Source organism: Oncorhynchus tshawytscha, linkage group LG14 (genome assembly GCF_018296145.1).
Source record: "Oncorhynchus tshawytscha isolate Ot180627B linkage group LG14, Otsh_v2.0, whole genome shotgun sequence".
In the NCBI taxonomy this organism is placed as follows: domain Eukaryota; kingdom Metazoa; phylum Chordata; class Actinopteri; order Salmoniformes; family Salmonidae; genus Oncorhynchus; species Oncorhynchus tshawytscha.
Window position 1 is genome coordinate 23227960 of NC_056442.1, and position 25417 is coordinate 23253376.

The window sequence follows — 25417 nt, forward strand, 5'->3', positions numbered from 1 at the left end:
TACGACCAAGGGAAGGTCCGAAAACACATTACCGAGACTTTCATCGGATTTTAGAATGTACCAATGTTTGTGAACGATTCCCTTAATTTGTTCAGAACGCTTTGAATAGCGGGTAGTTAGAACACAAGAATGCGTCTTTTTGCGAGACTGACCATGAAAAAGGTTATGTCTCGTTTTTTGAATTTTCTCAATGGCAATATTAATCTGATTATTTTTGTAGCCCCTCTCCTTGAACTTTCTTTTGGTCTCAGCCATATTTCTGTCGAAATCTGATTGTTTTTTGCAAATTATTTTGATTCGACAGAATTGGCTGTAAGGGCACACTATTTTTCAAGGGAAGTGGGTGACAACTATCGGCCCTTAACAAACTGTTACGATCAGTAGGCCTCCTGTAAAGATCAGTGTATAGAACATTATCTTCACACAAGATCAGAAGATCAAGAAACGTGATTTGACGTGTGTCAGATTGCATAGTAAATCTCAAATGATCAGAACAGGAGTAAAGAAAAGCATGGAATACCTGGAGATGTTTTGCATCACCCCTCCATAGAACAAAAATATCAATATACCGTTTCCAAATAATGATGTTAGGCAAGAAAACATTTTTGAGAGGATTGAAAATAGACTGTTTCTCAATGTAACCCACATACATTTAGCATAGTTAGGAGCCATGGGGGATCCCATAGCAGTACTCTTCGTCTGAATAAAGAAATAATTTAGAAACATGAAATAGTTCATTAGGGTCACGTTGCAGAAGAAAATGTTCCATAGCTTCAATACCGCCCTCGTGTGGAATATTTGTGTATAACGACTCAACATCAAAAGTAACTAACAAGGTATTCTCAGGGAGAGCATCAAGAGATTCAATGATAGAGATCATACTGCTTGTGTCCTTTACAAAGGAGGGGAGCTGTTCTCCGAGTGGTCTAATAAAAAAGTCAACAAAAGTAGATAGAGAGGCCGTTACTGCATCAATGCTCGCTACAATAGGGCGCCCTGGAGGTTTTGTAACATTCTTTTGTAATTTCGGCAAAGTGTAGAAAGTGGCAATTTTAGGGTATTTAATAGCCAGAAAGTCATATTCTTCTTTGGTTATCTGACCAGAACTTAAATACCCATCTAGGACAGTAAAGATATTATTCTGAAATTGGGAAGTAGGGTAACTTCTGAGTTTCTTGTAAAAGGTGTTGTCAAGCAGTTGTCTTCGACACTCATGTACATAAACTGTCCTATCCATGAGTACAACCGACCATCCTTATCAGCAGGACGAATAAGGACTGAGGTATCGGATTGTAAATCAAGCAAAGCTTGTTTTTCATCAGGTAACTTATGGAAAGATTTGGACCCCTGTTTATTCTTAAGGAGATGTCCAACATCTTTTTCCACAAGTCTGCAATATTTCTCGATAGAGTGATTGGGAATGGCTGGAGGTATAAAATAACTCTAGCTTCTAAAAGGAGTCGGAGTATGTGCAGGAGAGCAACCTACTGGTTCAATAGAAGTGTCAGAATTAGGGGAGCTAAAGTATTCCCTTAAACGGATGTTTCTAAAAAAAAAAAACTTAAACATGTCTACCTTAACATCAAAATCATTGCACTGGGTTGTAGGCACAAAAGATAACCCTTTATTAAGCAAAGAGACATGGGCAGGGCTCAATATCTTGCTTGATAAATTAAAGACTCTCAGTCCCGTGGGTTCTGCCTCTGATAGTCGTTCCTTCTTACGCCGTCGGGTGCGGCATCTCGTCGATGCGCGTGCCTGCGGCCTCCTCCGCCCTTCCGTCCATCCAGTCTCTGGTTGTATAAAAAAGTACCACTGGAAGCGGTTGAGGCGCTGGTTGTAGAGCGTCGGTCAGACGGGGGTGGATAGAAAGAAGTAAGCGGCATCCCTCCTGCGTCTGCCATGGAGAGGAGGAGCAGGACCTCGTCAGGGTTTCTCCAGAAGTAGACTTTATCCTCGGCCTTGTCTTTTTTTGTCTTGGTTGAATTCCTTGATTTTAAGTTCCTTTATTTCTGAAGACAACTTGTCCTGGAGCGCTTGGTTAGTTTATCAGTTCATTGAATATGCCATCATCATTAACAGCTATTTGTAAAGCTGTGCCTTTGTCTTTAATCGTATTAGCCATTTCAATAAAATCCTTCTTCAACTGGTCAACAATTAATGTCAACCATTTTATTTTCAAACCATGTGTATGTGACCAATAAAATTTGAGTTATTCATCAGCACCACTATTGACTTCCACCTCTGCGGACTAATAGCCTAATGTTGGCTGCCTAGTATATTTATTTGCGCACTGCATGGGAAAAAGGAGAAGCACAGTGAACAGCGACTGATGAAGTGAGAGCAACGAGAGAGCGGCTGTTCAAGGACAGGGCCACCAATTGGGTGAGGTGGTGGTGATCGGGGCATGTCATCGACTGGGAACAGAGCGGACCTTGAAAGACCATAAATCTCAACGATGATGCTGAGGGACCGGGGAGATCAATGAATTAAAAAGGTGACGGATGTGCTCTGTTCTTGAAGATTGGTGGGCAAAGTCAAGGCAAACCCAACCACTCATAAATTAAAGGTAAGTTTAGAGGGGAAATTAACTGGGTTTATCACTTTATAGATGTAGGCTTAAGTTCTGACTGCTAATTCTAAGCTTGACCCATCGCATCAACACTTATCTATTTATAGTGAACAAAAATATAAATGCAACATGCAACACTTTCAACAATTGTACCGAGTTACAGTTCATATAAGTCAATTGAAATAAAATAAATAAATCATTAGGCCCTGCTCTGGTGGACATTGCTGCAATCAGCATTCCAATTGCATGCTCCCTCAACTTGAGATACCTGTGGCATTGTGTTGTGTGACAAAAGGCACATTTTAAAGTGGCCTTTTTTAATTGTCCCCAGCACAAGGTACACAAGTGTAATGATCATACTGTTTAATCAGCTTCTTGATATGCCACACCTGTCAGGTGGATGGATTATCTTGGCAAAAGTGAAATGCAGATTTACAGTGATGTGAACAAATTTGTGCACACAATTTCAGCGAAATAAGCTTTTTGTGTGTATGGAACATTTCTGGGATCATTTATTTCAGTTCATGAAATGTGGGACCAACACTTTACATGTTGCGTTTATATTTTTGCTCAGTAAATTTGATATCAGAGGGTGTTTGAGTTGTTGATTTACCTCCTCGGTGCTTCTTACCTCATTCCAGAGACAGTCATTCAAATGACACCTTGGTGAATTACTGTGTTACTATACGCACACGCATGCTCTATTGTCAACTTATCTAACAAAACAGATCACCTGTATCTCATTTTTAATAAAAGATGTATGTATATAGAAGGATTTGTATGCAAAACCTGTCTTTCTTTAGCCCACTGACCTGTTCGTGAACTGGCTCAGTAAGCCTAGTCGACTCCTCAAACTTGTTGAGAGAGAGCTGTTACAGAAAACAAAGCAGAGTAGCAACCATTAAATCAAATCAAATCAAATGTATTTATATAGCCCTTCGTACATCAGCTGATATCTCAAAGTGCTGTACAGAAACCCAGCCTAAAACCCCAAACAGCAAGCAACGCAGGTGTAGAAGCACCTGCTTTGCACAGACAATGATACGCCATGAACACCTCCATAATATAGCCTCGCCATGAGCTGCATTGTACGAAAATACTTCAAATCATCACACTGAGGAAGACGACATGAAAGAGTGAGGTGGAACACAAAATGAACACATAATGAACACATAATGCTTTTTCCAACACTTTATTTCCCTGTACTGATTCCACTGGTTCTACCTGCCATTTAATATGAAGTTAGTTACTAGCGAAGTGCTGTTATTTAGAAACAAAGAAGTAATGCATAGGTCATTAATGTGTTATTAATCTTGCAGAACCAGACCTGTAGCTCTGAATATTGCATTATGTGGCATTGCTGTAGAGTCTGGCTTTACTGTGTAAATAAAATGTTACCATGTAAATGCCGGGATATTTCTGTAAGGTACTGTAAAATAAAGTGCCACCATGCTTTCTTATGAGACCCTCCATTGCCACATACTGTACCTCAATGTGGGTCATGGTCTGTTTGCACTCAATGACAGGGTACTGGTGGAACACATAGAACCCACTTCCTCCTTCCTGTTTCACATCTGTCGTCCTGAAGTAGCTCCCTGCCTTCAGAGGCTGCAAATCAAACAGGTATGATAAACTTAAGTATTTCACAAACAGTCATAAAACATGAATGACACTGCGCTCCCTATCGAGACCCAAAATCTTTCATTGCCCGTTGTTAAATTGACAAGGAACTAGCTGAAAAAGGGAAATGCTGGAGTTTATGGAATGCAACATGGACAGCGTGAATGTCCAGCATGAATGAGCCCATTCAGAGTGCAGTTAGTTTCCAAATGAGAGAGAGGAACTCACGTTGAGACCAAACACCTCGTCAAAGCAGCGGGAGCTCCTTAGGTACCAGGAGATGTTGAGTTTAACCGGAGGGTCACAGTGTTCCGTCAACCCTGGAACAGTAGACATGTTATGAAAACAACTTGGAGCTCTCTCCAGATCTGTTCCTGTCTGAGGGCCAGAGTCAGGGCCAGAGGCTACTACTTCTTCCTCCCCCAACAGGTTTTCCCATGCTATTACTGTCTACTCAATAAAGTAGCATCTTGTATACAGTAATGCTATCATACAAATATCCTGCACTGACAGTATACCATCCTACAATTCTTGTCAGAGGAAGGGTAATCATTGTCTTGCTATATGATATTCTACACGGTTCAGTAAATAACTGAATTTTATCCTAACTTGTAGAACATAAGAGAGGCCTACTTACATTGCAACTGAATGACAGTATTGTTAACATTGTCTTGATGAAGAGAGAAAAAACAGCTTCTTCTATAAGTTTCCTCTTACACAAGCTGTGGCAAAATGTCAAAGGTATTCATACTTGGGGCTCCCAAGTGGCGCAGTGGTCTAAAGGCACTGCAACTCAGTGCAAGATGTGACACTACAGTCCCGGGTTTGAATCCAGGCTAAATCCGGCTGTGATTGATAGTCAATATTCTGGTTTTAAAAAAACTGTTGGGTTTCAAATGATCTGAACAAAATAGCTCAATTGCTAATAAGGAATTTAGCTAGACATGAGGGCAGGTAGTGTATGAATGAATGGATTAGAATTACTTGTATTGTTTAGTCGTGAAACACAACCCCATTGCAAAACCCCCGATATGGTACAAGAATAAGGATACTTTGGCAGGCCTAATCAAGACAGAACGATAATGTTACATTGTTTATAATATAGTGGAAGCTGTTAAAATGTTACATTGTTGTTGTTACAGACCTTTCCAGAATGGTGCATAGGGTGTAAAACTAAAGAAAGGCAAGTGTTGCCTCAATGCCCCCTCCTGTAGATTGCAACAGCATATCAACTATTAAAATAGATTCATCTGGCTAAATAGAGAATGTTCTAAACAAGCTCTAAATATTTGATTATGTTTTGGTAGGACATGATGATGCGCACAAGACGATGATGATACACTGTTGACGTTTAAGATCCATTTTCCCGGCTCTGACTGCATGTAACGGGCGTGTAAAGTGAATTCAAACAAATACAAATAGCACTTTTGTCAAGTGCCCCGTCATTTGGATCAGCAGTCTTCTTCAGCAGGTTTGTGACCGTCTGAAAGGCTCGTTCAGCCTCCCCGTTGCTCTGGGGAAACCTTCCCGTTGCTCTGGGGAAACCTTCCCGTTGCTCTGGGGAAACCTCCCCGTTGCTCTGGGGAAACCGAGGGCTGCTCGTCACATGCTCAAAGCTCACTAACCTAGTGCCCTGTAACAGAAGAGCCTCATGGTCAGCCAACAAAAGCTCCCTCACTCTACTAGTGCTTTAGTGGCCCGTCCAGTCTGCTGCCATGCCTCTATTCAGTGTCTCATCACTTCTAAGCAGACGCTGTTGGCTATGTGCTGCTCCCTGAGCTCTCTCAGAGAGTGACCACTCGCAGATAAGTTCTCTATTATTGTGTCAACATAGATGTCTGTATCCTCCATCAGTTCCCCATCTGTTTTTATAATGCACACCAGATGTGCATTGAAGACTGCAAAAAAAGGCAGAATAACTTTCAACAGGTTATAGTGTATTACAGTGCAATAATTGTATCCTTTAATCCTTAATGAACATTTCAGACAGTGAGTGATCACCACGAGGTAGCCAAGCGTTACATTAAACTAACATTGCTTCTGTTCCATTCCCTTCAGTAAGCATTCAAATCATTGGTTTTTAAGTTTTAATTTCGGGAGTTTATATAGTCGGGGGCCAGAGACACACACACACACACACACACCTACCTGGCCTCTGCTTAATAAATTATCCTATGGATGTGGAACCTGACAGCTGCTTTTTTGACAATGGTCAGCTTTTCATGGATGGGAAGCTTTAAAAAAAAAGGGGGGAAAAAGCTTGTCCACATCCAGAGGGGCGTGGATAGGGTCCTGGGTGGGTGGTGTTGATGGTGGATGCTCCGATGCCTTCCTTGCTACAACAAGGACCCCATTTCTCGAAAATAGTAATTGGTTTCTGGGGTGGGACTCATCTCTTGACAGAGGCTTATGGCTCAGAACTGTGAGGGAGCACGGAGTTGCTTGTGGTTGATCACATCCCTCACCATCACTTCCTCACTCTGATGTTGCGGCTTCTCGACCGTCTCTCCCTCATTTTCTCTTTGCCCTGCCGCTCCTCCTCCTCCTGCTGCTCCTACTTCTCCTTCTCCTGCCGCTGTTACTGCTGCTCCTCCTCTCCCTGCCACTGCTACTGCTGCTCCTACTTCTCCTCCTGTTTCTGATACTGCTGCTCCTATCTCTCCTCCTCCAGCTACTGCTGCTCCTACCTCTCCCTGTCCATGCTACTGCTGCTCCTCCTCTCCCTGCCACTGCTGCTCCTACCTCTCCCTGCCCATGCTACTGCTGCTCCTCCTCTCTCCCTGCCACCTGCTCCACCTCTCCCTGCCACTGCTCCTACCTCTCCCTGCCCATGCTACTGCTGCTCCTCCTCCTCTCCCTGCCACTGCTGCTCCTACCTCTCCCTGCCACTGCTGCTCCTAACTCTCCCTGCCCATGCTACTGCTCCTCCTCCTCTCCCTGCCCATGCTACTGCTGCTCCTCCTCTCCCTGCCACTGCTACTCCTCCTCTCCCTGCCACTGCTACTCCTCCTCTCCCTGCCACTGCTACTGCTACTCCTCCTCCTCTCCCTGCTACTGCTGCTCCTAACACTCCCTGCCCATGCTGCTCCTCCTCCTCTCCCTGCCACTGCTACTGCTGCTCCTACCTCTCCCTGCCCATGCTACTGCTGCTCCTCCTCCTCTCCCTGCCACTGCTGCTCCTAACTCTCCCTGCCCATGCTACTGCTCCTCCCCCTCTCCCTGCCCATGCTACTGCTGCTCCTCCTCGCCATGCCACTGCTACTGCTACTCCTCCTCTCCCTGCAACTGCTACTCCTCCTCTCCCTGCCACTGCTACTGCTACTCCTCCTCTCCCTGCCACTGCTACTTCTACTCCTCCTCTCCCTGCCACTGCTGTTCCTCTCCCTGCCCATGCTACTGCTGCTCCTCCTCCTCTCCCTGCCCATGCTACTGCTGCTCCTAACTCTCCCTGCCCATGCTACTGCTGCTCCTCCTCTCCCTGCCCATGCTACTGCTACTCCTCCTCTCCCTGCCACTGCTACTCCTCCTCTCCCTGCCACTGCTACTCCTCTCCTCCACTCCCTGCTACTCCTCCTCTCCCTGCCACTGCTACTCCTCCTCTCCCTGCCCATGCTACTGCTACTCCTCCTCTCCCTGCCACTGCTACTCCTCCTCCTCCTCTCCCTGCCACTGCTCCTACTCCTCCTCTCCCTGCCACTGCTACTCCTCCTCCTCTCCCTGCCCATGCTACTGCTGCTCCTTCTCCTCTCCCTGCCCATGCTACTGCTGCTCCTACCTCTCCCTGCCCATGCTACTGCTGCTCCTCCTCCTCTCCCTGCCACTGCTGCTCCTCACTCTCCCTGCCACTGCTACTGCTACTCCTCCTCTCCCTGCCACTGCTACTGCTACTCCTCCTCTCCCTGACACTGCTACTCCTCCTCTCCCTGCCCATGCTACTGCTGCTCCTTCTCCTCTCCCTGCCCATGCTACTGCTGCTCCTCCTCTCGCTGCCCATGCTACTGCTGCTCCTCCTCCTCTCCCTGCCCATGCTGCTCCTACTCCTCCTCTCCCTGCCACTGCTACTCCTCCTCTCCCTGCCACTGCTACTCCTCCTCCTCTCCCTGCTACTGCTACTCCTCCTCCTCTCCCTGCTACTCCTCCTCTCCCTGCCACTGCTACTCCTACTCCTCCTCTCCCTGCCACTGCTACTCCTACTCCTCCTCTCCCTACCACTGCTACTCCTACTCCTCCTCTCCCTGCCACTGCTACTCCTACTCCTCCTCTCCCTGCCACTGCTACTCCTCCTCTCCCTGCCACTGCTACTCCTACTCCTCCTCTCCCTGCCACTGCTACTCCTACTCCTCTCTCCCTGCCCTGCTACTCCTACTCCTCCTCTCCCTGCCACTTCTCCTCTCCCTGCCACTGCTACTCCTCCTCTCCCTGCCACTGCTACTGCTACTCCTCCTCTCCCTGCCCATGCTACTGCTGCTCCTACTCTCCCTGCCCATACTCCTGCTGCTCCTACCTCCCTGCCCATACTCCTGCTGCTCCTACTCTCCCTGCCCATACTACTGCTACTCCTACTCTCCCTGCCCATACTACTGCTACTCCTACCTCTCCCTGCCACTGCTACCTCTCCCTGCCCATGCTACTGCTACCTCTCCTCCTCCTGCTGCTACTACCTCTCCTCCTCCTGCTGCTACTGCCACCGCTCCTCCTCCTGCTGCTACTGCTGCTTCTCCTCCTGCTACTGCTGCTTCTCCTCCTGCTACTGCTGCTCCTACCTCTCAAATCAAATTTATTTATATAGCCCTTCGTACATCAGCTGATATCTCAAAGTGCTGTACAGAAACCCAGCCTAAAACCCCAAACAACAAGCAATGCAGGTGTAGAAGCACGGTGGCTAGGAAAAACTCCCTAAAGTCCAAAACCTAGGAAGAAACCTAGAGAGGAACCAGGCTGTGTGGGGTGGCCAGTCCTCTTCTGGCTGTGCCGGGTGGAGATTTATAACAGAACATGGCCAAGATGTTCAAATGTTCATAAATGACCAGCATGGTCGTGTAATAATAAGGCAGAACAGTTGAAACTGGAGCAGCTGCACGGTCAGATGGACTGGGGACAGCAAGGAGTCATCATGTCAGGTAGTCCTGGGGCATGGTCCTAGGGCTCAGGTCCTCCGAGAGAGAGAGAGAGAGCATAAGTCCTCTTCTGGCTGTGCCGGGTGGAGATTATAACAGAACATGGCCAAGATGTTCAAATGTTCATAAATGATAGATTCACAGAACAGGACACCGAATGGACTGGGGACAGGAGAAGGTACATGGTCCAGATATAACAAACTGACCCCGAATAGCCCCCGACACATAAACTACTGCAGCATAAATACTGGAGGCTGAGACAGGAGGGGTCAGGAGACACTGTGGCCCCATCCGAGGACACCCCCGGACAGGGCCAAACAGGAAGGATATAACCCCACCCACTTTGCCAAAGCACAGCCCCCACACCACTAGAAGAAAGGTCTTTGTTTCTGGCCATTTTGAGCCTGTAATCGAACCCACAAATGCTGATTCTCCAGATACTCAACTAGTCTAAAGAAGGACAGTTTTATTGCTTCTTTAATCAGAACAACAGTTTTCAGCTGTGCTAACATAATTACCTCGTGAAGCTGGTTGAGAGAATGGCAAAATTGTGCAAAGCTGTCATTAAGGCAAAGGGTGGCTACTTTTAAGAATCTCAAAGATAACATATATTTTGACTTCTAAAAACACTTTTTTGGTTACTACATGATTCCATATGTGTAATTTCATAGTTTTTGATGTCTTCACTGTTATTCTACAATGTAGAAAATAGTTCAAATAAATAAATAAAAACCCTTGAATGAGTAGGTGTGTCCAAACTTTTGACTGGTACTGTACGTGTTTGGTCTCATTGGTTTTTCTCTCCTGTTATGTCCGTGTGCAGGTTTCCCTCTCAACGACCAGCTCTTCCAGTTGATCGTTCGCAGGTATAGTGACGAACAGGGCAACATGGACTTTGACAACTTCATTGGGTGCCTGGTCAGACTGGACGCCATGCGTCATAAATGACTCCTCCTCAATACTCCCCTCAGTCCGATTTATTTTCTTGTTTTCAGATGATTTACTTTTCATTACACTTCAGTAATAGTGTTTTGTGCATTTTCAGGAGCCTTCAAGACTCTGGACTAAGATGATAATGGAAGGATCAAAGTCAACATCCAGGAGGTAAATTCATTTTCACTATTTCCTCTATTTAAATGGTGTGTTTAGGTTTAGGGACCATTTTTAAGATTAATGACTGGATATAGGCACTGAAATTAAACCTAAATAACCACACCACTTATTCTGTTCTGCTTTCTCCGCAGTGGCTTCAGTTGACCATGCACACATAAAGCATCAGGGAAAGCCTACAAAAAGACTGCATTCATCTCTTCATTCATCTCTCTCTCTCATTTAAAATGTGTATTTCATATTACCATTGTTATTATTGTTTACGTCATTCAGTTGTAAGATGGCATCGATAGAGATGGCAGCTTCGCTTCAAGTCCTTTTGAAACTGTGCAGTATTTTTTTATTTTATGTATTATTTCTTACATTGTTAGCCCAGAAAACATTAACTGTTATTTCATACAGGTAGAAACTAAAACAGGAAGCGCCCGTGCCTAGGTCTATCCAACCCTGGTCTGACAAATCGGATTCCACGCTTCAAGATTGCTTCGATCACATGGACTGGGATATGTTACAGGGTAGCCTCAGACAATAACTTTGACATATATGCTGACTCGGTGAGCGAGTTTATAAGGAAGTGTATAGGAGATGTTGTACCCACTGTGACTATTAAAACCTTCCCTAACCAGAAACCGTGGATTGATGGCAGCATTTGCGCAAAACTGAAAGCACATACCGCATTTAATTATGGCAAGGCACCTGGTAAAATGGCAGAATACAAACAGTGTAATTATTCCCTCTGTTAGGCAATCAAACAAGCAAAGCGTCAGCATAGATACAAAGTGGAGTCGCAATTCAACAGCTCAAACACGAGACATATGTAGCAGGGTCTACAGACAATCACGGATTACAAAAGGAAAACCAGGCCTCTCGCAGACATTGACATCTTGCTCCCAGACAAATTAAACTTCTTTGCGCGCTTTGAGGACAATAAAGTGCCACCGACATAGCCCTCTACCAAAGACTGTGGGCTCTCCTTCTCAGTGGCTGACTTCAGTAAAGCATTTAAACGTGTTCACCCTCGCAAGGCTGCTGGCATAGGCGGCATCCCTTGCCGCGTCCTCAGAGCATGTACAGACCAGCTGGCTGGTGTGTTTACCAGCCCATCAATCCCAGCCAATCAATCCCTATCCCTGCTGTCCCCACATGCTTCAAGATGGTCACCATTGTTTCTGTTCCCAAGAAAGCAAAGGTAACTGAACTAAACGAATATCGCCCCTTAGCACTCACTTCTTCATTAAGTGATATCACCTCCACCCTACCGGTCACCCTAGACCCACTCCGAATTTGCTTACCGTCCGAATATATCCACAGATGATGCAATCGCCATCACACTGCACACTGCCCTATACCATCTGGACAAGAGGAATACCTATTTAAGAATGCTGTTCATTGACTACAGCTCAGCATTCAAAACCATGTACCCTCCAAACTCATCATTAAGCTTGAGACCCTGGGTCTCGACCCCGCCCTGTGCAACTGAGTCCTGGACTTCCTGACGGGCCGCCCCCAGGTGGTGAAGGTAGGAAACAACATCTCCACTCCGCTGATCCTCAACACTGGGGTCCCAGAATGTTTACATATCTCACATTACTCATCTCATATCTATATACTGTATACTGTATCCTTCACTATCTATTGCATCTTCACGGCTCTGTCACTGCCCATTCCTTTACTAGATTGTGTGTATTATGTTTTGTTGTAGAATTTGTTAGACATTACCTGTTAGATACTGCTGCACTGTCATTTCGCTACACTCGCAGTAACATCTGCTAACCGTGTGTATGTGACCAATAAGATTTGATTTGAATGTTAATTAAATTCATCACTAGATGGCAGAATTGTAGCAACACAGGGAAAACACAAAACGACTTTCTCTACAATAGGCCAAACTCAACTCCCTTTTTAAATTCCAAATATTTAAAAGTTTTGTGTTTTCCTTTTTTCCGGCAACACGTTTTTGGTCAAACATTCCATACTGCTATGTAAATGTAATGTAAGATATAAATTATAGTGCTCAATATTGGCATAATATTACCTAATACTTAAAGCTGTCATTTATTATAATTTAATAAAATAAATGTTCTGTCATATGTTTGTAAATAACTTTAATATTTCTGTTTTATTGTACTTATTTGATTGACTTTTACAAACCAAGTCAATAATAAAGCTGATTGTTATTCAGTTGTTCATCAGCACCACTCTTGACTTCCTCCTCTGCCGACTAAAAGCAAATCTTGGCTGCCTGTTAACTTTATTTACACACTGCATGGGAAAAAGGAGAAGGACACTGAAGAACAGCGGCTGATGATTTGCACAGGTACCAGGGCCGTTTCCAGAGCAACGAGAGAACGGCTGTTCAAAAGGGCGTGATCGAAGGAGGAGGACTTGGAGCAGAGCCAAGAGAATTAGAGAGTCCCTTGTCGGGGTGTAAAGTCGTAGACAGAGCCACCAATTGGGTGAGCGGATGGTAAATCGGGGCGTGTCATCGGACTTACCTCCGGGCAGAGCCGACTTGGAAGGAAGGAACAAAAACCTCAGAGATGATGCTGAGGGACCTTGTAGATCAATGAACAAACAGGTGACGGATGTTCCAGTTGATTGTTGGGCAAATTCGAGGCCAACACGACCTCTCATTTAAGTGAAAGGTAAGTTTAGAGGTGTGTTTAACTGTATTTATCACTTTATAGACGTAGGCCTAAGTTTTGCGTGATTTTTATATTATAATATAGGCTATGTGGAGGCTAAGCTTGACCCATCGCATTGACACTGTTTAGCTATTTATTTATAGCCTAAAATAGTTACAACAAAGTATGGCAAAATCTATTATTTGATAAGTTTGATAAAGGGAAAATCATATAGAAAATCAAAAATATCACTATCTAGTATTGATGTAAACAAACATGCAGGTTATTTGATACTATGTAAACATTACAGTAATAGGTCTTGCACAAGACAATGTGCTGAATCCTCCCATGCCTTGTAGCTGCACACCGTCCTGTTATCAATGCTCTTCCTGAAAAAACAGGTTTTGATAACATAATATTCTCTTATTAGTGTTTTAGTATAGGGGGTAGATTATTAGTCTAGTGGAGATGTACAATGAATGGTATTTACTCATCAGTGGTAATTACTGTGGCATAGCATTTTCAATGCGCCCTCCACTGGCAGTCCTCTTCAGTGGGTAACCATGATCCATGATGTCAGAAAACAGGTCATGCTGTGACCAATCATCTCTGCCCTTTTCAGGGGCCATGCAGGTTGACATTTACAGCAGGTTAACATTGGATGACTATATCTCTCTGAGCGTGTCGGCAAACACACATGTTGGCAAACAAACACACACGTTGTGATCAGAATCCGACACGGTATGATACTTTCACAAGTGTGTCAGCTGTTGAATTTGAGGGAAATCAAATATTCTGATACGTCCCTTCTGATAGGTTATGCGCTGGTTATGTAATGTTCATTGGCTATGCATCCATAGTTGTCACTCAGTTTATAGAGCATGGCTAGGGGTCTCCCTGGGTGTAGGTTACAGGAGGATGGTGGGTGGTATGACATCTTGCACTTCATCAAGCAACTGTGCACTCATGGAAGATAATAATACACGCTACACCAATGAATCAGCCTTTTAAAAGGCATCAAAAGTGTGCCCCCCGAATGGTACCAATTTTCCCCATGGCTAAGCTATGAATCGGCGTGCTTGTCTCATTTCAATACTTCTGTTTTATTCATTCGTCAAACGTGTTATGAGGACACGCTAACTTTACACACTGTGCTGTTGTCTGTGCCCAATAATGTTTGTACCGTGTTTTTTTTTGTTACCACGTTGTGCTGCTGCCATGTTGTCTTGCTACCATGTTGTTGTCATGTGTTGCTGCCATGCTATGTTGTTGTCTTAGGTCTCTCTATATATTTTTATTTTTAACCCCAGCCCCCGTCCCGCAGGAGGCCTGTTGCCCTTTGATAAGCCATCATTGTAAATAAGAATTTGATCTAGTTAAATAAGGTTAAATAAAAATAAAATTAAAATAACTACCTCTGCTTGTCATAACTGTGCTGCTTGCGACTGTGACTTTTCTTTTCATACAAAAACAGGCACGTTACACCCAATACTTCCCAGCTTATTTTATAGAGTAAGTTCTGTGTCTGAAAGATAGGCAACCCCGTTATGTCTCCTTCATGAGTTGTGGAAATGGCTGCCATTACCATCAACGATGTGATGCGTAGGTGGTGCAGTAGGAGTGCAACGGGAAAGCCTTTGGTTAAGATGTATTGTATGTCTCACTCTCATCTGTCTATCTGGTACAGCAGATAGCGTTCTCATTGAATCGTGGCAGGAGACGGGGTATCTGCGTCGAGATAAAAGAGCTCTGGTTTTTCTTTGGCAATGAAGATCTTAAAGTCTCATTCCAGGTGTGACTCCCCAGAAAACCAGCTTTTCCTGTGGGTCTCCTTATACAACAACTTCTAGCCGTCATCATATATACAGTACGTGTTGCAATCTTTACAGCCCTTCATTCCCAGACAAAACATACTGTTGTTAGTTCTGGTTGTCTCTTTTCTTTCCTTCGGTCTTTCTTCCTCCCCCACATCTCTCCCTCTTCTTCTCTCTCCATTTCTTTCCCTCCCTCTCCTCTTGCCTCTCAGCGTGTTGCCTGGGTGAGGCAGGTGGTGATTAATGGTAATTATAAGGATGCTGCTCCGTGGTGCACTGTCAACTCCCTCACAACAGAATGGAAGGAGTGTAGGTGGGATGCATGTAGGTGTGAGGGTCTGAGGAACAAGAGAGGTTTTGTGAAATGAGCAGTAATTATGTTCAGCAATGAATGGAATATGATCTGAAAGGATAGGCAATAGAGGCACAGGGTCGAGTGGGGATGGGAGGGGTGAGGAGAAAACAAGCAGGGTAGAAAATTCAGTAATCAAACTGACATGCCAGGTGAAAATGTTCAGGTTTTCAGAACTATGGGGCTCCAATTGCACCCGACAGAAAGACTGTGTAGCCACAGGGTTGAACCAACAGACCATGTTGAAATCATGATTGATCCCATGTGTCCTTAATAGTACTGTTCCATGTCCCCGAGCTCACTCAAAGAGCAATGGGTAATTAGAGGGCAAATTTCATTCAGTTAACGGCATTCCCTTCCTGAGTCAATGTTAAACCACATTACTGCGTGTAAGTTTCAGGATAATACTGCCTAGATCTTCTATTTACTGCACTCTGTACTGTTGCACTATTTTCATTGTCTTAACCAGGACTGTTGTCAAAGCCACCTGATGCACTAGCCTTGCCTCTTGGGAAAGAGGCTACTGAGCAAACCAGACTGTGCTGTCCTCCCGCGGCTGCTGTAGATGTCAGGCAAGATGGCTGCCGACTCACCCGTGAGGACAGAGCATGAGGAGCTGCAGAGGAGGGCCAACCAGGTGACAGATGAGGTACTGTCACATATCGTCTAAAGAGCACAAACTCATTTAACTTTGAAATATCAACAACAGAAGGTTCAGTTGAACTTTTAAGATCAATACACAATGTCTCCATAGCCGTTGGCTGTTGACCATTGGCCCCCACAATAAAGGGTAAATCATGCCAGGAGCTATAGAAAAGGTTACCTGCCATTACCGGGCATTGTTTTCAGAGTTGGAACATTCAGAGATTACACAGTGACATCACCCTAAGCCTCTCTCCCAGAGGGTTTCCCCTTGGGTAAAGGTTACATACTGCACGTCACAGCCATTTCCCAGTCCCATTACCTCAGCATCAGGAAATACCGTAGAGAAAGTCCCCAGCTATCTGTACAAACACATTCTTGGCACACAGACCACTGAAATGAGTCTGTTTGTTTATAGCCTAAGCCTTGTTGTGTGGAAACATAACAGGCCATTGGATCAGTACAGGATGTTTCAATCTCCATTGCAGTTCTATGAAAAACAGGGGAAGGGGCAGAATTCAATGAGATGATGTCACCGTGTGTCTTCTAAGATGGCTTACCACTGGAAATAGTTTCACAGAGAGAATAGTGTTGTAATTTGTTTACTGTTCCATATTTGGGCAATACAAATACTGTTGTACCTATAAAGACAGAGCCCTAAGACAGTGCAACATGTATAGTATTAAACATGACACACACGGAGTGATCTTGATTAGTGCCTTTCATCTGTGGAAGTGGACAGGTTTTCAGCCTCACCCTCAGGATTTGACATGTTTTCCGTCCTGTATCTAAGGTAACTCAATCCCCTAATGGTGTCCTGTCTCTCTGTCCCTTCTCATCCAGTCCCTGGAGAGTACCCGCCGTATGATGCAGCTAGTAGAGGAGGTATGGGAGTATCAGCACCTGCCACTCACTCTGCCTCTGTTGACCAAATCCCTAATAATGACACGTCATCGTCATTATAATCACATTATCTCTGGTTGATTTTTGTTGTTGTTGTTGTGGGGGGGGGGCTGCCTATTGATAATGAACTACATTTTAACTGAAGAGTCTTCATTTGATTCAGTTGAAATGCAAAATCATGAACAGCAACATTATGGTGAATCTAATGCCATTTCTGGTCTCAACAGAGCAAAGATTCAGGAATCCGGGCCCTGGTCATGCTGGACGAACAAGGAGGTAATGGAATGGACGTTATATAATCGTTTTCTCTCATTGGAAGATGTGGACATAACATCAAGGTCAATCGTACAACAGCAACCTTAGATGGTCCTTGTTCTTGTATATATATCCATAAGTGAGTGCTCATGTTTTTGTCAGTATACTAGATGTGTGTAAGCTATGTGTGTGTTTGCTTTTGTGTGTATGTACTGTATGTGTGTGTTCCCTTCTGTGTCTCTCCTATCCACCCTGCTCATGCTCCCCACCTTCCCCATATGGCCAGAGCAACTGGACCGCATCGATGAGGGAATGGATCAAATCAACAATGATATGAAAGAGGCTGAGAAAAACCTAACAGACATGGCCAAATGTTGTGTCCTGTGCATCTGGCCCCGCATCAAGTAGGTCTGGCCTGCTCTGAGGACATCTGTCATCTGTGTGTCACCTGAGTGCCCGCCAGGCCAACCCGGCAACTAGACTGTCTGTCTGTCCATCCATCCATCCGGCCTCTGCTCCAGGCCATGATTTATTTTGTTTTGTGTTTTGCTCCATTGTGAGATTGGGTGACTAGAAGTCTGCACCAAAGTTAACCACAGGAAAATGATGGTCATGTCCCAAAATATGTGTGTTTTACAAACGGTACATCTTCTACCCACACAATACCAGGCATTTTATGGACTTGTGCGGACCATTATTAAATCATTTGTGTCCTGTTCTCAGTTTTGGAGTTTGCACCATATTTGCTCAATTGCATTATATTTGACCGCCGGCTTTTGTCAGTTGGGGGCTTTGGTGATAGAACAGTTTTGTGTTATATTACATTCTCCCGACTTTCCTCCACCTCTCCCATTCCTACCCTTCCCTCACGTTTTGCGTTGTCCAGAGCAACTGGAGCGGATTGAGGAGGGCCTGGACCAGATCAACTCGGATATGAAGGAGGCTGAGAAGAACCTCACAGACCTGGGCCAATGCTGCGGTCTGTGCTCCTGTGATAAGTAGGTGTTGGCAGGTGGGAGGGGTCATGAGTGTCAGGAGCAGATTGTGAATCCATGGTTCTTTCCTCAAGTATTAATGCGCATGTTAGTGTGCCAGTTTTTACACTTTGTTTGCCAGTTGCCACGCATCAGACTCCTACTCGCTTTCCTTCCTCAACATGCCAGGGCTTAGGTCAAGAGTTTGTTTATTTCATGCAGGTGACCCTTTGTTGTACTCTGAGTTAACACAATGTACTGTGATATGAAGCTCTGTGTGATGTGCTCTATCCTGTCTGGCTCTGCCTCTGCATAGGCTGAAGGACTTTGAGGAGAGTGGGGCCTATAAGAAGGTGTGGGGGAACAACCAGGATGGGGTGGTGTCCGGCCAGCCGTCCTCACGCGTGGTGGATGAGAGAGAGCAGATGATCATGAGCGGAGGCTACATACGCAAGTAATAATGGTCAATGGCATGACAAACCCAATAGCAAGGCAACAAATCCCAACCAATGGAATATACTCAAAGACGTGCTCGTGCCCTCACAATTCCTAAGAGAACGACAGCTTATTATTGTTGTGCACACACAGTAGGCATATATCACACCATTATGGATATGGGCTAATAATTCCTGGGTTTCTTTGCATAGAAAAGTCTTGGGTGGGCCGCCTAAGCCTTTTTTGGGACGCTAATTCCTTTAAAACACCAAAATCCTTTCCGCCACAAAGATAGCCTAACAACAATTCTTGCTCAGGGCCTTAACCGATCGGCTGACCGCACCCATTGCCATGCCCCACCATACCCACCACCAAAGCCCCTTTTTGATGCAGAAAAAACCCTGAACTGTCTGCCTGCAGTCTGCACATATTTATTTGGTTTACAAATATTTTATGATGAATCTGGCCATTGCATTGATTTGAGATAATCCAGCTATGCCCAAAACAGGTTTGAATCTCTAAAACTACTACTTGCTCATTTTACTGTATAGCTTCAATGACTATGTACATAACAGAGGCTGTGTGTGGCAGCCAGGGGATATTTACTCTTGTCTATAACACATTGACATGTAGAACCAATCACTGGTCATGTTTTGTAGGAGCACCTGGCCAAACAGAGGACATTTATAAAAACCTAGCGCACCTCCCTGGATGCAGGGAGAATACTCCTTGCAAAAACAACAATGTGCCGTAAACTTCTGTTAAATGTACAAACTGATGACTGCAAATTATACATTCTGTTGATGTGTTTTCTCTTTATCTATATCTCTGTCTGTCTGTCTGTCTATCTATCTATCAGGGTGACAAATGATGCATGTGAGGGTGAGATGGAGGAGAATCTGGGACATGTAGGCAGCATCATAGGCAACCTGAAGAGCATGGCACTGGACATGGGCAATGAGATCGACACTCAGAATGTCCAGATTAACCGCATTCAGGGCAAGGTCAGTCCTATAGTACCTGCCATACAGCCATTTATTCAATAACAGTAGATGACCAATTCTGTATTGAACATTAATCTAATGTGTTGTTTTTACAGGCCATCCACAATGTATACCGCATTGATGCTGCCAATCAGAAAGCTAACAATCTAATGAAAAGATAAAGAGGAAGATTGTCCTTCTCTGCTGTGCGATCTTATCTACTCCCTGTCTGTCTTTCTGTGCCAATATGCGTCCAGTGACCATCCACCCACATAGAAAACCTGCCAAATGATTGTGTATGCCGTATCATAAATCCGGAGCAGCAGGGTACACATCATTATTCATACCTGGCTCTAGATTGACCCTAGCCTGTTTGCCAGTCTCTGCCACATGACGAAGAGTACAAGGAGTGGAATGCTACCGAGACTTGTACCCAGATAGCCTGGAGACCACACTGCTGCCATCTGTTGGCTAGATTGTTTTCTGAAAACTAGAAGCACACCCTCTCCGCTCTTTCACCATCCTCCGCTATCCTTCCTCCTTCATGCAGAATGGAGCACCAGTGGAATTGGGTTGCTATGCTTGTTGTCACCAGGAAGACTAAAGTAAATAGGAATAGGAATCAACATTCGGTGTCTGCTTCGCTTTTAACACGTGAATGAGGTTTGCCTGTCAATGATGACTATAGTTTTTAAAATGCACTTTATAGCTCAGTTTTCGTTTTTATTTATTTAACTCAACAGTTACATGACGGTAAACATATTCTCCCATGTAGGCTGTGTTGAGATTGTGAACTGGATTTAACATCTACATGTGTCTAGCAATTGATATGTTTTAGTTTTGATTAGACTATATTAGCGCTTCAATATAGCTGATGTCAAACTTGGTTTCCATCACACAATTTCCTAATTGTCATAACATCAAGTAGACTCACACCCCCTCCCCCTATTACATCCCTCTGATGTTGTGGTGTTCAACTATATAATTTTGTATACAAGATAAATATGGACTTATATTGTAATTCTGTACATAAAATATTAAAATGCATAATTATTTATGTTAACACAGGTATGTTTTTGTTACATAGCTAGCTAGCTACGGTTAATTTGAGAGTAAAGAAACCAGATTGCATAGACCGCGTGGCCTAATGGATAAGGCGTCTGACTTCGAATCAGAAGATTGAGGGTTCGAGTCCCTTCGTGGTCGTTTAATTTCTTAAATCTTACTTATTGAAACAGGTTCCCAATGTGATTACATAGGTAACGTGTCGTGTTTCTTGTAGCCCAGGAAAGGAAGTATCTCTGACATATAACGTATACTTTGTTTTAGATTGACTAGTATACGATTTCCGCTCCTGTACGCTATTTTCTTATAATAAAGTAGCCTAGTATTGAAAGCCTTCGTGTGTTTTAGTAGCAACATGACTTGGTTGAGAAATGTCACCACGTGTTGTGTACTCGTTCAACCCATGAATGTGCGTTATTCCGTAACAACTGTAGCAGTGATTGATGCACGTTGAACTGTAATGTGGCCATTCCTGGCGTCATACCAAATTCCTGTTCTGGTAAGAGTTCGTACATGTTGCGCTCGTGGCCGCCGTGGGTCATGGAAAAAGCGCGATCAGAGTCTGCGCAACTCAGCATTCTTCTCGTCGTCTGTGCGAAGTTTATGAAGCTACACTGCAAGAGGAGGAAAAAAAAAAACATTCGTCAATATTGGTAATTCCTGCTATATCCAATGAAACACAACTTCACACTTGTTATTGTTAATTACTAAGCTAGTTAAAGTTATAAATATATATATAAACAATCTACAAACAAACGCGGACGACCTAGCTAGCCAGCCAACGTTAGCTAGCTAGCGACCGACATTAGCCAACGTTCCTTCAAAATGTTAGCTACTATAGTTCGGTAGAATGCATAAAACGCTCGCAATTGTCTTATCAGTTTATCTATAACACATTGGTAAAGATCTGCGTTCGTTTTCTAATTTGTATTTTGTCCCCTTCGTTGCATGGCAGGATGCACGTTTAACGTGGTTGGAAACACTGGCCTTCGACGTTGTTCCGCAAAACATCAAAGCAAAATAGCTAACGTTACTGTAGCTGGTTAGAAGGGGGCTCAACAAAGAACCAGGAAGCATAATGCTCATTGGCCTAGCAAGAGAGTGTGAGATTGAAGCTACTAATTATACAAATGGTTAATTTAAAGACAAATAGACACATTTATTTCCCATGCAGAGTTTTATTTTTATTTTTTTTACAATGAACTGTTGTCAGGTATTCTCGTCGATAGTAAATCATGGTGTCCTCACTACTGAAATGTATGCCTAGCATAATTTTTTTAAATAAAGTGATTGATTCATTGCAGAAGTATTGTTTTCGGCACGGATCCCTGGAATACCCGTTGGATTACGGCATATTCTTTTCCCACATAATAAAATCTCCCCCAAACCATTCTATATATGCCATTCAGCAGATGCTTTTATCCTTAGCAACTTACAGTCATGCGTGCATACATTTTTACAAAGGCATGGTCCTGGGAATCAAACCCACAACCCTGGTGTTGCAAGCATCATGCTCTACCAACTGAGCTACATGGTCTTTTTATAACCATAACGTCTTTACACAGCGATTCCTATCAGTGGAGTGCAGTGTGGTTTACATTTTGTTCTCCTGCAGGCTGGCAGTGCCAGGGGTGGTGCCCTCACAGGTATAGGTGGCTATTTCTTGTGCATGTAAACAGGCCTAGGGGTGCAACATGAATTTCAAATTCACCTATAGCGAAATAGAGGAACTTGGGGGCAACTTGCCCATGAAGAAAAGGAAGTCGCGCTTCACCTTCGATGAAGTCCATCTGCTGCTGTCTGAGGTCAAAAGAAACAGGCACATCCTCGTAAGTAAGTACCTCCACTCAGTGTGTACTGTGTGCATGAAGCACTTAATAGACATATGTTCACTTTGCATTTGTTTCTCTTTTATTCTCTGCTTGCCTTTTATTCCTTGGAGTGCTATTATCTGCATTTTTCACCGCCACAGGCAAGTTCAACCAAGGCGCTTCGTCAGACCTGAGGAAGCGAACATGGGCGGACATCGCGATTTGCATCAACAAAATCAGCGAGTGCCAACGGGAGGTCATGGAGATCGTCAAGAAGTGGGCTGACCTAAAGTGTGACGCCAAGCGCAGGATGGTGGCCATGCGAGGGCCTAATGGTGTCCGTATCTCCCAGAACCTGTCGCCGGTGGAGAAAATGGTGCACGAAATACTAGCCATGTCCCCTCCGAACAAGGCCACTATGGGCAGTATGAATCATGAACCTGAGGAGAATGACTTTGGTGACATGTCAGAGATGTCGACTCGCTCCTCTGGCACCTCTAATGGTATGGCTGGCCTTCATCATATGGGTATGCCTGGCACCAGCCCCCACGCCATAGGCTCGTCTATGTCACCTTTCTCAACTCGAGATAAAGATATTGGCATGTTTTCTCGGATGCCATTTGGCCGTGAGTCTTTTCCTATATTCAGAACAACATTTCTCCTCTTCTCTTCGCACTCAACACAATATGTTGTATTGATTTTTATTATTTCCCTTGTCGTATTTTTTATTTATTTTTTGTCCTTTTAGGGGATCCTTCTCAGTCGTCTCATGATTTTTCATTCATGACACCAGTCGATGAAGGTAACTATTTTCTCTCTCGCTTTATTGTTGGTAAATGTGTTTGCACCCATGTTTCTGTGTGTATCACATTGTTTGTGTATTACCCGTAGACAACAGTCTGGGATTTGAGGACCTAGAAGAGGAGCCGCGGCACATGGGCTCCTTCCGCCCTCCTGCTGAGCCTCGTCGCACCTACTCCAGATTCGTCACCGCTGTGTCTTCCTCCATGGCTACTTCCTCATCCTCCCTCCCAGCTCCCTCCTCTTCATTTCTCCCTGCTCCTCCCTCTTCTTCTACCTCTCCAGGGTCAGTCATGGGACAGGGGGCAATCCGGAAGCAGCTAGCCCACAGTGCCTCCCTCAGTCTCAAGGAGCAGCAGGCCACTACTGCCCTGCTAGGGGCCGTGTCGGGGTCGCTGGGGGCCCTGGCCCAGTCCGTGCAGCAGCTGGTGGAGTCGCAGCAGGAGTTTGTACGCGACTCCCTGGAGATGCAGCGAGAGACTGTGAGCGTCCTGCGAGACTTCTCTACCAATGCCCTGGCTCTCCTGCGGGACAAGGTCAACGGCCACCCGCCTTCTTAACTCCCAGTTCACCTACAGAACCCAACACAACATACACACAGACCCTACCTGTGAAGTGCTTGCCTGTGGACTGAGATCATGTCATTAATACTGTTTGCAGATTCACATTGAGAATGAGTATGCTGCCACTAGTATAGAGTACTGAATAGCAGGAAGCCAAAATAAAATTATGAGTATCTTTATATACTGGAGATGAGCTTTCTAACTAGTGACTGTTTTGTGAAACTTTTGATGTTAAAGAGATCCACGTGTCATGGTTCCAGAACTATGGTAAATCACTTTTTTTTTTTTACTGAATGGAACAAGAGTAGACATTGCAAGGATGTCTGTCAAAGAAAAACTTGTGCAATACTCTAAAAATGATTTTTGAGGGTAAGCGAACTGTTTATCTGAGCCTGTTTTTAAAAAAATTATTTTACCTTTATTTAACCAGGCAAGTCAGTTAAGAACACTGACTTATTTTCAATGACAGCCTGGGAACAGTGGGTTAACTGCCTGTTCAGGGGCAGAATGACAGATTTGTACCTTGTCAGCTCAGGGGTTTGACCTCACAACCTCCCGGTTACTAGTCCAACACTCTAACCACTAGGCCACCCTTCCACCCTGGTCTCATTTGTAGGTTTCCTCTAACAAGTATGCAAAGACTGGTCATCCAAACACTTCAAGCATAACCAGTCACATTTCTAGATTAATTTGGGTCAAATCGATTAGATTACACACACAAAAAAAAGAGCAGCACATACATGTGGAAAGTATGAGTTTTCATCTGCCAACCTCATTACTATCCAAAGGTTAGGTGGTTTGTTTTTTAAACTGGCAATAAATCCCACTACAACTACGAGACGACTAAATAGAAACTGGCCATATTTGTAGCATTTGCACTTCAATTTAATGTATTTTCATTTTGTATTGAGTTTAAATTATATTGAGTGTCCAACTTTTTAGGAAAGTTTTGAGAATGTTTTGGATATATTTTGTCAATGCTGAAGAAATGTTTTTATGAAAAGTAACCTTTTCACTGAACTTCAATTAACTTTTGTTTTTCCAGACTGAATGATTTTTAAAACATTCTCTAGACTACTGTATTGTGACATGTAATATGTGACTCCTTCAACCAAATCTTAAGAATAAAACAACCTGTTTTGAACTTATTTGTTCCTGGAGGCAGTGAATGAATGTATGGGTTCTGTGATCAGTCAGTTCCCAAGCTAAACCAGGCAACAGCTTTAAGACTCAGGTAATGACGGCATTGAAACATGATCTTAGGTTTTAATAAATGATAGGACTCCCGGCTCATCATACAAGGTGCTGTCTGAAGAACATCAACACAAAGCATCTGTGAAAGGCCCAAGATAACAGGCATTCTGTTCACAGTTGTTTTTCTTTTACATTCTGCCCTCTGGATCCAGCTATCTGGTCATGAATCCTGAATAGTAAGTAGTGATGAGTTGTGAGTGACAATGGTGTTGTAGTATTATTTGTACAGTTGTCGAAGCATGATGTGTCATGTTTAAGTAGGCTATTGTCTTGGATAACATTGTAGCTACATTTAAAGGCCCTTTTAGGTTTGTGGGACAATAAAAGGCTCTCTGAATTTGGGACACATTTTCCCACTTAGAGCAATGGATGTGGTGCAATGGGAGTCAACCCAAACAAAAGTTTTATTTTGTTGCTTTGGAAAAGCACAAAGAAACTCTTCGGCCCTCGATAACTTGGCCGAACCAACCAATACTAAAGAGATGGGAGGCCGACAGCTGTGTGTGTGTGTTTCTGCAGAGC

The 25417-nt window shown here is 44.1% G+C and overlaps 2 protein-coding genes and 1 non-coding gene across 14 annotated transcripts; all 3 read left to right on the forward strand.

Annotated features, from left to right (window-relative positions):
- The first annotated feature begins 12713 nt into the window (after positions 1 to 12713).
- Positions 12714 to 21144, forward strand: LOC112266792 (synaptosomal-associated protein 25). 11 transcript variants are annotated; one of them, XM_024444601.2, is made up of 9 exons: positions 12715 to 13064; positions 14825 to 14910; positions 15679 to 15858; positions 16695 to 16736; positions 16982 to 17030; positions 17896 to 18007; positions 18300 to 18437; positions 19278 to 19422; positions 19518 to 21144. In XM_024444601.2, exons 3-9 carry the CDS (start codon positions 15775 to 15777, stop codon positions 19581 to 19583), a joined length of 636 nt encoding a protein of 211 aa, XP_024300369.1. In that variant the 5' UTR covers positions 12715 to 13064; positions 14825 to 14910; positions 15679 to 15774; the 3' UTR covers positions 19584 to 21144. The 11 variants fall into 11 exon arrangements, with proteins under 11 accessions (XP_042153096.1, XP_024300369.1, XP_024300368.1 ...); XM_024444600.2 differs by having other exon boundaries at positions 14836 to 14910; XM_042297161.1 differs by having other exon boundaries at positions 12727 to 13064; positions 14836 to 14910; positions 17296 to 18007.
- trnar-ucg lies at positions 20535 to 20607 on the forward strand. The gene has a single exon. It is a non-coding gene; the product is annotated as a tRNA-Arg (tRNA).
- Positions 20991 to 24789, forward strand: LOC112266791. 2 transcript variants are annotated; one of them, XM_024444590.2, is made up of 5 exons: positions 20991 to 21119; positions 22082 to 22299; positions 22439 to 22903; positions 23026 to 23079; positions 23169 to 24789. In XM_024444590.2, the coding sequence occupies exons 2-5, from the start codon at positions 22161 to 22163 to the stop codon at positions 23636 to 23638; spliced, it is 1128 nt and encodes a 375-aa protein (XP_024300358.1). In that variant the 5' UTR covers positions 20991 to 21119; positions 22082 to 22160; the 3' UTR covers positions 23639 to 24789. The 2 variants fall into 2 exon arrangements, with proteins under 2 accessions (XP_024300358.1, XP_024300359.1); XM_024444591.2 differs by lacking the exon at positions 20991 to 21119 and having other exon boundaries at positions 21900 to 22299.
- Positions 24790 to 25417: the final 628 nt, after the last annotated feature.

Bases quoted from the DNA above. Each gene is read 5' to 3' on its own strand.
- LOC112266792 (XM_042297160.1), top strand. From the start codon at position 17,613: ATGATGGTCATGTCCCAAAATATGTGTGTTTTACAAACGGTACATCTT. The intron at 18,438-19,277 runs GTAATAATGGTC...TCTATCTATCAG, and splicing joins AGCGGAGGCTACATACGCAA to GGTGACAAATGATGCATGTG. The intron at 19,423-19,517 runs GTCAGTCCTATA...TTGTTTTTACAG, and splicing joins TTAACCGCATTCAGGGCAAG to GCCATCCACAATGTATACCG.
- LOC112266791 (XM_024444590.2), top strand. From the start codon at position 22,161: ATGAATTTCAAATTCACCTATAGCGAAATAGAGGAACTTGGGGGCAAC. The intron at 22,300-22,438 runs GTAAGTACCTCC...TCACCGCCACAG, and splicing joins AAACAGGCACATCCTCGTAA to GCAAGTTCAACCAAGGCGCT. The intron at 23,080-23,168 runs GTAACTATTTTC...TATTACCCGTAG, and splicing joins CATGACACCAGTCGATGAAG to ACAACAGTCTGGGATTTGAG.